The 14,241-nt window shown below is 41.2% G+C and overlaps 1 protein-coding gene across 1 annotated transcript in view; it reads right to left on the reverse strand.

The window, feature by feature from the left end:
- Window positions 1-309: 309 nt before the first annotated feature.
- Window positions 310-14,241, reverse strand: part of LOC134641753 (gap junction delta-2 protein) — a 33,340-nt gene continuing 19,408 nt past the window's right edge. Inside the window, exon 2 of the mRNA XM_063494287.1 lies at window positions 310-7,569. Coding sequence (XP_063350357.1) covers window positions 6,720-7,569 — 850 coding nt within the window. The 3' untranslated portion in view covers window positions 310-6,719. The remainder of the gene's footprint in view (window positions 7,570-14,241) is intronic.

Consider the following 14,241-nt stretch of genomic DNA (forward strand, 5'->3'; position numbering starts at 1 on the left):
ATATCATTACACCAGCCAGCTGTGCTGCACGCAGCTCTCTTCAAATATTGTTTTCTGTATGCTATAAATAGACCTGTATAAATATGAATTGTGGCCACCTTTGTTCAGTTTCCTTCACACCACAGAAAGCTTCCCCCCCCTAAATCTCATCATTCCCACGTGGTCACATATCCACCCACTCACGTTTTCTATACACACACACACACACACACACACACAACACATCGTTCAGAAAACGACCCGATCTGTAACACACAAATGGACGAATACGCTCGCTTATAGGTCATAAATCAGCAGGCTGGATGCCAGTTCAGGCTCGATGTAACATTCAAGGTTTTATTCAGTCTTTACATACAGTACACCAGTCAGAAATATACAGTGAACCTTCAACGAAGGTCCGTCACGTACATTGTAAAATCAGCAGTCAGAAACGACAGGTTCTCCGATCACAGTTACAAGTGTGAGCGTGTTTCAGCGTGTAGTCCATTGTTCATGTGTTCAGTCCATGTTTTTTACATCTGGAGATGTCACAGATGACTGCAAAGGTTAAGCTTACAAATGATGATTGCCTAGGGCTACATTTTTTTAACTATATTCTCTATATTCTATCTCTATTATCCTTTAAATATTGATCACCACTAATGGATGCCAAATATTGGCCATGTTTCACATTGCTCCCCCATTCCCCTAAAACACAACAATTCTGGTTTCATCCCTCTCACTGTAACATCGGTTTAAAGACACAGCGTGGTCTGAGCTCATGAAATGCTGGTCTTAATCAGGAGGATGGAAAATAAGGGGGTGGAACTGATGTATGTTCCACTTGTTCTGCACCTCCTTTTTTCCACTAAATGTAACAACCTGAAGCTTTCCAGGTAGTAATATCACATCAATGGCACTGTGACCACTTCTGTAGGTAGCGGCAGCACTGGTTAAATTCCATCCTGCCTGGATCTACCACTCAGTCTAATTAGATGAAGTAATTATAACTGAGAGGTGCATTCCTGAAACCTGAAATGGGTGTTATGCACCTTGTAGGGTGGCAGCACCAGCATCGCCCAGAGCTCAGAGGAGGAAGAGGGAACATTTTGTTTCACAATAAAATGAAGCTGAACATCTAGTAAAGGAGTTTTATAACTTTCATTTCCATTTAATTAAACTGAGTAAAAAGCTTTTCGTTTGACACAAGTTGTCTAATTTTCAATTTAAATGCAAAAATGATTTTAATGCCTAACTGACGATACTATATTAATCTTGGCCTATGAGTGCACATTGTCCATGCCTAGTTTGAATTGTCTTTTCTGTTTTCTATGGCTTTTCAATTTGTAGTAAGAAGCCCTCGAATGTATGAGAGGGGCATTTTTCAAAACTTGCTCAGAGGCCACTAATAGCCCTTAAAATTGGCTACATAATGTGATTAAGTTAATTTAAGGTCTTTCTGGCAGCAGAATAAAGAGTTATGTAGAGGTTCAATGAGCTCTGTGTGAATGAATGAAACAGCTCATTTACAGGCTGCGTTTCCTGAGGAATCAATTTGTTTGCTACTTTTCTGCTTTGTAAAGTAAGTGGAGAGTTAGGGAAATGATGTCATCAGGCTGTATGCTTTTGCACACGTGGCCATCTGTTAGTAACAGTCAAGAGAAACGGCTTGATTTGTTTTAAGGAGACCTGCACTGATCTGTGGTACATTTGTGGGCAGTAGTGTGCTGGACATTAGGGAATGTGGCAATGTATCTGAAATCCAACCTCAGTAGCACCAACAGGTAAACAATCAGGCTTGAGGACAATTTTCATTGTTGGGCTTTACAGTACAAGGTTAGATTGAAAATGGAAGGTATGCTGACATGCATACTGTTTTTATAAAAGCAATCTTTTGTGTATTTGTACTAAAAAAGAGACTGGTGTAAAAGATCACCAGTTTTCTTTCCTGAATAGGTTGTCCGTAGGGAGCTTCACTGAGGATTCAATCATCGAACACTAAAACACTGGAAACTGTAGGTCAGTTACACATTGTGCTGGAGGCTAAACCCTGGAATGTTCTGACATCTGACATCTAAATGGTGCCAGTCTTTTACCTGTACGTTCATATTCCTGTGTACCCTGTGGTTTTTACAGTACAACATTTGAGCGACTGGCTTACAAAGCTCAACTAATTATAAAGGTATATATCTGTGTGCAAATTTCTTGAACTAGAAGATTTACCGTATGCAGTGGTTTTTCTAGCCTTTTGGAAATTCAAATGGCTAAAATGTAATAGGTAGTTTTAACATCACTGAGTTGGTATACTCTGCATGGCTCTGTAGTGTCTGAAAACTGGGTAAATTATATACACACTTGGCATCGAGACAAAATAGCTTCATTCCATATTTTGGACTTTAAAAAGCCTTTCTTTTAAGATTCTGTTGAAGAAAACATAGAAACATGCTTACTCTAGCAATTACACATGCATTTAAAATAAAAAAACTCTTTGAAAATTAATTAAATTTTGCATATCACTTTGGCAAGGGAGGAAATATAACATATTTTCTGCTAGTCTTATATTTCAGAACTCTACCTTTGATTTTACACATATAGTTTTTTTTTTTTGTTCCGTTACATAGAAAAAACATCTTTCTTTTTTTTTTTGATATGTCACTGCACGAAAAGAGCAACAGACAACAAAATGAACCCACAAGTCAAAAAGAGAAGCAAATAAAAAACAAAAAAATAAATTGCATAATTCATTTCACATTGACAAATAGAAAAGCAGACGGTGGAGAGTAGTGGACTGCTGGAAGAACTGAGGCCTGCTTTTACTTTTGGAACGTGATGGACCCACTGACTGGCTGCAAGTCGCTAATGAACTCTGGATAAATGTAAACCGAAGAAAACCAGGACACGTTTATGGCCTTCCACATCCTCACACTGCGTGCATGTTTGTGTTTCTGACCTGAATGAAACCAGACATAACGACAGAATCCAAGAGCTCTAAACTGAGCTCAAACTCCTCTTCCTACTTTTGCATTTGCTTGTTTTCGTAGCGGAATGAGTGTATGTTGAACATGCGTGCACGCCATTCAGTAAAAATAGTCCTCACACCAGCACTGACCTGTGCTCTGCAGGGATTAGATCAGCGCTGTACTGTGCAGTGACTCTTCAGCCGGAGCTGCATATAGTACAGGACATTGGCTTGGCTTTTAAGCTCAAGGTCAGCATTTAAGCTTTCACTAGAAGTACATGCTCACAGTAAGTGAAGGCCAAGGGGTTGCTCAACCCTTAGGCATTCTGGCATGGCCTGTCAGCACATTTGTCCCTCCTAGTTCACGTAGTAAACTTCGCTGATTTCACCGAGTCCCATCGGCATCCTCAGAAGAGACTAAATCTGGGGATAATCACCTGTAAGAATCACAGAGATTATGAAAGTAAGAGTGAATGTAAAAATAGAGAGTTGGGGGCTTTTCATCTGCTACATCAGCTGCTGCTTAAGCTCAAAGGCCAACTGCAGATCTAGGGCCATTACTTAGCATCATGTCATATCCAGAGTGTTTCCACTATAGCTTCAATATAATTTTGTGGGACGGATTTTTCTTTTTAAAATGGTCAGTGATCATTTATATGTACTCTGCATGGTTTTTATGACTTAACATGAAATATAAGTTAAAGGCGGACTGTGTAGAAAATACACAAGATTAAGAAATGTTGCTGTAATAAATGAAAGAAATCTATCAGCGTGACTCTTTTTGGGTTAAATTGTAAGAAATAAATGTGTCAGTAGCTGTAACTCATTAACTCTCTTATAATTGCAATTCTGAAAGTTTATCCAAGTCACAAGTTTCTTGTTTCTTGTCTATAGTAGAAAAAACAGGAACTTTTCTGTAATTTAATTTTTTATGCATTACTGAAATACTTTCTTGTAACATGAAGGTAAAGCTGTAAAACTAATAAAATAAAATGCTGTTAAAAATCCAAAATGTATGCCTTCCTTAAGGATTTCCAAAGCTGTGCAGTGGGGCCGGATTGGAGTCTTTGCCAGTTCTGGCCCCTGGGTCATATGTATGTCATATGAAGCATGTCTCCACTTTGCAGCCATCTTTTAATGCCTTATTTGAGGGTTTATGTCAATCACATCTAATTCCAGTTGTCACCAGGACATAAAAACAGACTTTACCCCATTAAAAACAAAGCTTTTTTGGCTGTTAGTTATTCTGCCATCTTCTCTTCTCTCATTTTCTGGATGGGGATGAATGCATGTAGCTGTGTCTTTCTTACAGCTTATCTGCCATATAAGCAAAGTGAGAAAGTTGCATTAGTGCAAGGATGGCCCCTTTTAGAACCAAAGCCCAAATGTCTCAAAGAGAAGCCACTGCGCTATAGAGCTGCATAGGGCTGATCAGTTTGCAAATGCTCACTTGATACTCCTAAATGGCCAAAGCACAGAGTGTTGGTCTGTAACAATTACCTGTAAACTGATTATGGCCTCTGCAAAAAGACTTAAACAGACAAATTGTGAGTTTGGCATGAACTGCTATGTGCTTGTGCCCTTGTCTCAGTCACCTGGGCCTGCTCCCGCAGAGTTACAGGAGGAAATCATGCTGGTGGAACGAAAGTATACCCAACTGTCTCTATATCTGGTTCAGTAGGCACACAGTGTGTTCCCTCCATCTTTTGCATCATAAACTCGTGCATGTCTGTATGTGTCCAGAAATACAATCTTTTTCCCAGCGTGACTTCCTTCAGTCTGCCACTCTTTCACTCGTCTGCAATAATCAAGGTGCAACACTTTCTGTCATCTTTTATCTTTTTCTGTTTCTTGCACATCGTTCTCTTTTCTCTCACCATGCATGCATGCTGAAATCCAGTCAGGAAAGAAATGCAAAACGAAAGCCACTGAAATTAAAAAAACAAACAACCTACAACTGTCCCTAGAGAGCAACTACGATCAGTTACACAGTTTGATCATTCAAGAAACACCGCATTGTGTAAACATGCCTTTGTCTAATGGCTCATAGGCCTTAATTACCTGAAGCTGCACAGCTGATTTTTGAAGAAAACCAAGGCTCTATAAAACACATAAAGGTGTAACTGCATTTTAAATGCAGATAAGTAACAATAAGTGTTACTCTAAAGAGCTGCAAAAGAAGTTTGAAAAAATCAGCTGCACATCCTCAAAGCATTTTTTATATCAAAGCTCACAAATCTCTCGCCTTCCTACACCATGCATGTCATTAATCAGGACCTACAGTGACGAATGCTTCAAACTCAACTAAAATGAAAAGAAAAGACAGACAGTTTATACATAAAAAGTACAGCAACAAGATTTCCCAATCAACCCGCCCCATAAAGATAAATAAATCTATTTGGATATACTCTAAATGGATAAATAATATTACCATGATATACTCTATGTAACGTTTCAGCAATAATTAAATATCTCAAGGATGGCACCATCGCTTTCTCAAAAGAAGAAAAATCATTATTCATTGTGATGTGTTTTATAAAATCTGTTTAAAGTTGTAGTAAAGCGATCTCTTCTCGAGCTCTTTCGTTATCTTTCGCTCTTCTCTTTTTGTTTCATCTCTTAGCACACGAAAAAGCTGGAGGGAGTGGAGTTTGTGCTTTAGCAGATTCTGACGCTGTCTGGCCGATCATCCGTTTGTTCATTAGTTCCTCTCAGATGTTTACGCAGCAGGAGAGCAGCGAAGGTCACTGCTGTCGTTCGAAAAACCCCTCGGGTCTGTACAGCTGTACAGGTCTGTACAGTGGAGCAGAGCAAGAGTAAGGGATAGGGCAGAGAAGGGGGGTGGGGGAGTGTTTATTGTACTCACTGTGTTTGTGTTAAAATCAACTTTTGCCAAGAGACAAAACATAAACATCGTCAGTCTTGCTCTCTTGGTTTTGGCTTGTAACGGTGTTCCAGCAGAGGCATGACACGCTGTTGGGAGGCAGCGCTTTCTCTCTTGGCGTCGGTCTACCTCAAAATCTCAGGCAGGCAAAGAGAGGAAGCAAAAGAAAAACGTTCTGTCTTCTCCCCCCCCCCCCCCTTCCTTGGTTCATATGTTTTCCCAAAGCGTGACGTCTCCCTCCTGCTCTCCCTCACTCTCAAACTTGCCTTCATTCCCCAGAGTCTGTCACGGCTTTGACAGTTCTTCCGTTCCTCTTTTTAATAATGTTGCTGCTGCTCATCCTCCCTGTCCCATCCCCTATCCTGCCCCCCCCTCCCATTTTTTTTTTCACTGAGGCTGACACAGTCCAGAAGAAAAGCACCATGGGATGCATCAAACAACCATGTCGCCTTCGAATATCCCCAGAGAACACAAAACAGCCTCTCATCTGTTTTCCTCCCTCTTCCCCTCTTACTCTCATCTCTAGATCAGCCCCGTGAGGATTTAATTCTCCGCATAAGAAACGAGAAGCAGAGAAGGTTGTTAGTTAAAAAAGACAGAAGTATAAAATGGCAGTTGGACTATCTCCTTATGAGATCAGCATGTCTTTGTTATGTATGTTTGCAAAACGAAATTTATTGTCCTCTTTGATGCTCTCTAATTTTCTTCCTTCTCAAGCCTCTGCTGACTTTCAGCGCCTGAGGTCTGGTCTTTTTTTTACATTCTGTTTCATTCTGTCATAGAGGAGAGGTCATCTTGTTTGACCTCCACACCATCTTCATTAAATTAAAATCAGAATTCGTTCATTCTCTCTGTTGCACATTCATCCCGCTCCCCCTCTGTTGTCTGTCTTCATCGTCAGACGTAGGCCGATTCGCTGGACTGTGTGCGTCCCAGGTTGGGTGGCTGAGACAGATGCGCCATGTCCTTCTTCCTGATTTCACAGATAGACTTCCTGCGGGCCTGGACGCCCCTGATGGCGGCCTTGATCTTGCGCCAGCCGAGATGATTGAGCTCAGCCAGATTGAGCACCACGCAAATGCCGCTCACGGCAAACATGAAGACCAGGAAAACCGTTTTTTCTGTGGGCCGGGACACATAGCACTCCACCTCCTTGAGACACGGGTAGCGGTCGCACTCGAAAATCCCAGGCACGCTGAAGCCATAAAGGAAGTACTGGCCTGCTAAGAAGCCAATCTCTAGGGCGTTTCTGAACACCACCTGAATGATGTAAAAGCGGGAGATCCCTTCTTGCCGGCGAACCTTGGAGCTCTTCCCATGCGTGAGGCCCCGTGGGGCATTGGGGATCTCCTTCACCTCCAGACAGTCAGGTTCTTCCTTCCCTCCTCCACTATCCCCTCCGTGCTGAACTAGAATTCCATTTATGTTGCGGAGCTTCCGAGCCCCATCCCTTCCGCCGTAGTCCCTCTCCATTATTGGATAGAGAAAAGAGTAGCGCCGGTCTCTCTGCTTGGCTGACTGATGGACAGAGTAGGTGATAAAGCAGAGGCTGGGTGTGCACACCAGTATGATCTGAAAGACCCAGTAGCGGATGTGGGAAATGGGGAAGGCTTTGTCATAGCAAGCTTGGTTGCAGCCCGGCTGTAAAGTATTACAGATGAACATGGTCTGCTCATCCTCGTACACCGTCTCTCCGACGATGGCCACAATCAGAATACGGAAGATGACAACGACAGTCAGCAAGATCCTAAAAGACAAACAATACAGAGATAAATGGGGTTAATACAATATTTTCTTTTGGAGAATGCACTGAATAACAATACTGTGCATTTCATCTCACCAGTTGTGTTCATCTACAAGAAAACTTCCCTATAAGAAAGGTGATAGAGACGATGAGGGGATGAGATGTCCTCTCCCTAAAATACATCAGCATCTCTAGCTGGGTTATGGTAACCTCATTCTCTCCACCAGAAGTTATTTGTTTAATGAAATTATGTCCAGTCCTTTGAACAAAATGCTAGCAGGAAGTCAAAGTAACATTAGAGAGAAAACAGATGGCAGCTCACAGAGCTATTGTGACTGACTGGTACCATCATGTTTCTCTTTACTCGCATGTTAGGTGCATGGATACATTTTGCTGTACCATTTCACCCTGATATGAGCAAACTGATAAGAAGAATGTAGCTACATTTATTTTCTGGTCTTCAACTATTTTCATGAGAAGGGTTAGCTATCAGGGCTCTCTACTATGGAACCAGCTACCAGTTTGGATTTGGGATACAGGCACTTTATTTACTTTTAAGGTTAACCTTAAAACCTTCCTTTATGATAAATCTTCCCATACTGCTTCTCATGGTGCTTCTTGAACAATTCAATCAACTCTTTTCACTCCCTTGCTATATTTCATCATTAGTTATGGAAAAAACTCTTTCTCCCATAGTGTGTCTTTTGTCATATCTTCCTCCCCTCAACCTGAACCAGTCGTGGCAGATGGCTGCCCCTCCTCTGAGGTTTCTTCCTCTTAAAAGGGAGTTTTTCCTTCTTACTCTCACCAAGTGCTTGCTCAGAGGAGTTGTATGATTATTGGGGTTACCTTCTAATATTGTAGGGCCTTTGCCTTACAGTATAAAGCGCCTTAAGAGGACTGTTATTGTGAATTGGTGATAAATAAATATGACTGAATTGAACTGAAGGGTTCAGAACTGTCAATGGCTGACTCATTATTAGGAAAACAAAGCTATAAAGACCAGAGGGCAATAGAAATGACCTTATTAAGGCTACAAAGTTAAGCGAGGTGACTTGACGCTGAAATCAAAGCAGGGGGTTTACGGACGAAAGCCGAAAAGAAAAGGGAAAACCTGTATTAATGAGAGAGAGCGAGAGAGAGGCATTGTGTCACTGTTAAGTCACTGTTCCTCCGGATAAGAACCAGAGAAGAAGAGTGCTCCAAATGTCATTTATCAGCCAGAGTAAACACTCCAGAAGAAAAACATTTATGTGCAGAGCATTGCTAATGCTACTCGTCAGTCCTCATAAGTCAACCTGCTACCTGTATCTTACAAACAGAGTATGTGTGTTTTGTGAAGAGGGGAAGCAGTGATGACATATCCACATCTAAATTTAGTCTCTTTTTTTTTTGCATCTTTAGGCCCAGCTAGCATAGCAACCACAGTTTAGACTCGCTTAAGTTGGAAATGTGATTAATCTTGGTAATATCCAAGCACCATCTCTGTGTTGTTGGCTTTCTTGTTAACAATACACCCTCTCTCCTTTTAGTTCCATAGCAACAGGTGAGAAGGAGGTGAGCTTTGTTTGCAGATTAGGTGCTATTCCTATGTGTGGTGTGGTGAGACAGAGATTATTGCTCCTGAAATGGGTTCACATTAACTCAGCCTCCGTGTAGGTGTGCCTCGTTATTCGCGTCTATCCGGGCATTTGCTTGCATGTGATGACTTGGCATATCTGTACACTTTGTGAGTCTGTGTGCCTCCATTATGTTAGACACACATATTAGGTAAACTGGATTCTTATATTCCTCTCTACTTTCTTTCTTGCCAACATCTTTTTCTTTGTTCTGTTCTTACTTTAGGCATCCTTCATTTATTTTTCAGATCTTAGACCGAGCAAGCACTTTAGATAGCAAGCTTTTTGCACGCTCCATGAGCCGATGGCTGTCTGGCACTGTATTCTGCGACTATACTTGTCTAAAACAAGATCGTGCACCGCAGACAGGCTCAGCAATATTGTTAGTGTGTTGATCAATTGTTGCCTTACTGTTCAATCCCATAAATACGAGGTTTGAATTCTGTGTAAGATGTGCTCTCACCAATCACCAATGTTTAGATTAATGAAAGTGTCATAAATAAGAATCGCTGTCGTTGCTTCACATGAACCCAGAGGACACGCCATTCACTGGCTCATCAAAGCCTGACCTCATTACATTTATCATGGACTTATGGGTTTTGTGCATGTGCGAGTCATTAGATTTTGACATATAAAAATAGCCATGGAGTTAGTGCTAACAGGCATTACAGTATGATGAATGAAGAGAAGCTCATTCTTGAAAAAGAGCTTCACAACAGACAGTTGGAGTGTTTTGGGTGTATTTTAGACAGCAGTAGTGAATGATACACTTCCCAATTTTACATGTTAGTGTTATTTTTGCAGTTGTGTTTGCATTCATTTAAATATGTTGGTAATATTGCATATATTACATAATGCAAGCCACTAAAAAGGGGCAAGACTTGAGGCTCCTAGGTGCTGCTCCTTGATCAGAAGAATCCTTTTTTAAGCTAAAAACATTATGTATATATACTTTAACAGGTGGTGGTGGTGGCTATATACGTCTTTTAGACACAGCCAGTGTTACTATAATACATCACTGTTTGTTCATTTCTGATCCATTTATCAAATCAGTTTCTGTTTAACAGTAAAATCTAACTTTTGTGAAACAAAACAGTTTCAGCATTTCATCAACTCAGTATGTAAAAGGTAAAGTACAAAGCTTTCTCAGATTTATCATATCAATTAGAGGATTTGTTTATCTGGACACTGTTGGGACTGGACTGTGAATCCAGGGGGAGACCCATGGTGCTGCACCTGAGACCCTGCCAGATAATCATTAGATGGCATTTGGCTGTGTGAACGGTAATCTACCAATCGCACAGTGGCTTCGCCAGTCTTGCGTGGCGCAGATGTGGAGTTGAAGGGCAGAGTTAATCCTTTCCAGAGTCCAGCGGCATGCAGCTCACATGTCACTCCTATCAAAACGACAGGTCACCAGTGATGGCTTCCAAAATGAAAAATAAAAGACTCACTGCCAATCCTTTCACCTGTGATCAGCAGCAGGGAGAGAGGAATGGCGGAGCAAGGGGAAAGGAATAGATGCAAAAAAACCCAAAAATAATAAATGTTTTTACCCTTGTAGTGATTCCATTAAGGAGCTTAGTAAGCAGGGAATTCACAATACAATGGTGGAGAGTGTATAGCAGTAATTGTGCGCACACAAACACACATATACTGTAGCAGAGGAACGTCCAAACGGGGACGGGAAACTGTTGAGTCAGACAGAAGACATCAGCTTTCTGTTGAAGATGAATGAGTTCCAGACAGGGATAAAAAGATTATAAAGTCACCAAAAACGCAGTGTGGCTCAGACATCTTCAACTTAAATTAAAAGAGGTATGTGCCAGTAGTGTGACGGCGTGCGAGAGATAGAGAGGGGTTAGTAAAGAAAACCAGCAATGGAGGAAAATCTCATCGTAGAGAATGAATTATATAATAGCTTCCACACGCAAACCCAGTTCTGTAATCTGTGGCTGGGCCAAGGGAGGATTCTTGCATTAGGGGTTTTTTTTGTTAATGCCATCGAATAGCTTTAGATTATCGTACCGCACAGAGCAAACCCCACCTGTTTTTTTCCCTCTCCTTTTCAAAGCATTATTCTTTCTTTTCTTGGTTTTATTCACTCTTCATGCAGCTTTGGGCCCCCATTTATCTCCCTTGCACCACAACACTAGTCGTCGCCCCCCCATGAGGAATAATCCGGAATAATCTTAAAATTGTGTCTGTAGTTTTCTATGTAAAGCCTTGTTTCACAAGTGATTCCCACAAAAAAAGAAAAAAAAATTAAATTCCACAGAATAAACTTCCTTCTTATCTCATGTGGAGAAATGTGCAGATTCACAATAACATGCACAATTAAAATGAACCAAAGATTTCTACAAAAAAGTTGAAATCAGCTTCATTTACATGAATTTTGTGTTGCTTTATCACTGAGTGTCTAGCCAGTGAGCATATTTATACACCGGGTAATTTATAAATATGCTTGAACGATATTACAGACACGTTTCTCAGCACACTCACACCCTCGGTTCCCAGCAGACAGTGTTTGTTGTTCCTTTTGACTAATTTATTGGTGATTATGCAAAAACATTACACCAACTCCAAAACGCCTCCTCTCCTCCAGCAACTGCGAGTCCCTGACCCGCCATCTTTTTTTTCTCTTTCTCATTATCTGACAATAGAGCTCTAGCGCTAAAGGGGTGGTTGTATGTTTTGAAAGCTCTCATTACGGGCATGCAGTTAATTGTAAAAAAATTGAACATGTACAATAGCATGAAAAAAATTATAGCTCTGGCATGTGACTGGAGAAATCTTGTTCCATCTGTCTCTCCATATGTATGCAGACATACATGGACACAAACACACGCAATGCTGCTGCTGCTGCTGCTACCCTGGTAATCAACACTATTCAACTTTTAGAGAAATTAAAATGCAATTCACAGTGCAGCCTCCATGGTATTAGAAATGATCTCTTTAATCTATCTTTAATGTCAGTCTTTTCCAATTAAACTTTCCTGAAAAATGATAGAAATCGAGGTGATGTGGGAATTGTTTCTCATTATGCGCTGGAGCTGGAGCTGAGTTTCAGATAATAATGAGGCATAGCAGATGAACAAATGTAGATCTCTGTGTTATGATGTTTGTGGAAAGGCATTTTTGAGTGTGTTGTGTTAGACAGGGAGAAAGGTTGAGATGTTAATATGGTGGAAAAACATCACAAAATTCATTAACTGTGGATGAATGCGATCATGAGAGAGCTGAGGCTCTCTTAAGCTCATATTGAGGCGGATATTGAGGAAGAGGAGGGAAAGGACAGAAAATAAGTGGCTCGAAGGATCAATAAGGAACACAGGATTGTAGATTGGAAGATGTGGCAGTGAAGATAAAAAACAAAAAGAAGAAGAAGAGGGAGGAGGAAGCGCAGCAGTGGTTCCTTTACCCATAAACCCAGCAAACACACACACACACCCCTATCTTCCCTCTCTCCCTTCGATCTCCCCTCTACTCAACTTCCCTCTGCTAGTTACCACGGCAACAGGCAAGGGGCAGAAAATGAAGGGAGATGAAGAGAAAGAAGTGTGCAGACTAGAAGCTAAGTCAACTAAAGAACAGCGTGTTTCAGCCGAGCAGGGGAGCGCATTTGTCGCACCAGTCAGAGCGGAGCGTAGGTGCCTCAAAGAGCTCGATGCGAGTTCACTTTATGCAAAAAGCCCAAAGAAGAGTTCACTGAAAGAGCAAATTATGCCAGCAAGGCACAGCAAATTATCCAATGTTGAAGTTGTTTAGAAGTAATTCAGATTTTCAAATCCAGAATATACTGGCCCTGCTTTTAAGTGTTTGTGTGTGTGGGTGGGGGTGGGAAAGGGGGGCTCGGGCTCCGCAGTTATTGCATTTTAAGGTGAGAAGATAAAGGAAGTAGGTTGTTTTAGAGATAAGATACAGTAACCATTTTAAAATATGGATACATAGTCTCAACTTTTAATGCTACAGTTCCAGTTTATGAAATCCCCAGTGATATTAAGTCAAAGAGAAAGCTCTGAGCTCTGTCTCTGCAGGCTGAGGAGTCCATTAGCTGCTTCGGGTTGTGATGTAAGGCTCATTGATACGGCTAACCTGCTAATCTTTTTCAGACTTTAACCTTTGGTCTCCTTCGATACCTGTCGTTTCAGTGCTTAGCTCGGCTTTTGTTTGCACGTCACACCACTATCTCCACTGTCAACCCGCATCGCTGCTGCCACTCAGTTTCTATTAGTTACATCCCCAACCCACTCGTTTCTTTTTGTTATCCATCAGTTTTTGTCCCTCACACACTGACCAGTCAGCTTCATCTTGTGTCGTCTGTTTCACCTCAGATCTGTCCCTCACTGACCCTGATAATCGATCTGAATTGCTTTTTGACTTCAAATGGAGAGCAGTGCAACAAGGTTATCTTCTTGCTGTGCCTCCACTACAAATTGAATTTCCCGACATGAGCGGTTCTAGAGGAGCTGGATGGTTGCATTCATTTGAACTGTCTTTCAAAATGCCTTTCAAGTGTCACATTTGATAGAGAGCAACTGAAAATGACCTCATTCATTATCACAAAGGAAAAACTAATTAGAGACGGGAAATAAAAAATGACTCTGAGTTTGTTTCTGCTATATGCTGGCTAGATAGCATAACTGTCATAAAATAATATACATTGACAGCTAGCTGTTAGCATGCTAAAAGAAGACAATGCTGAAGCTGCATCATGACTGCTTTAGTACATATTTCAGGATGTCAGTGGGACAGTTTGAGCTCTTGTTGGCAGAGCTGGGGCCACATCTGAGGAGTCAGAGGAATCATTTCAGAGACCTGTTTGTCCCAGAGCAGAGTCTTATCTCAGTGTCTGAGGTAAAATCGTATTATTTTGCTATTTGTGTTTTCAGTACCGGCACATATCTTGAGCTAAGAGTGCATTTGTTGCAAAATGCAGTGGCTTGATTTGCCACATCTGTTGATTCGGATCAGAAAAATTGGGCTTGGTTCAAAAAATAAATGCCACAAATTCAAATTTAGGCGCTTGGTGTGAACACTAGCATCAGGAATAGGT

This window comes from Pelmatolapia mariae, linkage group LG14 (assembly GCF_036321145.2).
Source record: "Pelmatolapia mariae isolate MD_Pm_ZW linkage group LG14, Pm_UMD_F_2, whole genome shotgun sequence".
Taxonomy (NCBI): domain Eukaryota; kingdom Metazoa; phylum Chordata; class Actinopteri; order Cichliformes; family Cichlidae; genus Pelmatolapia; species Pelmatolapia mariae.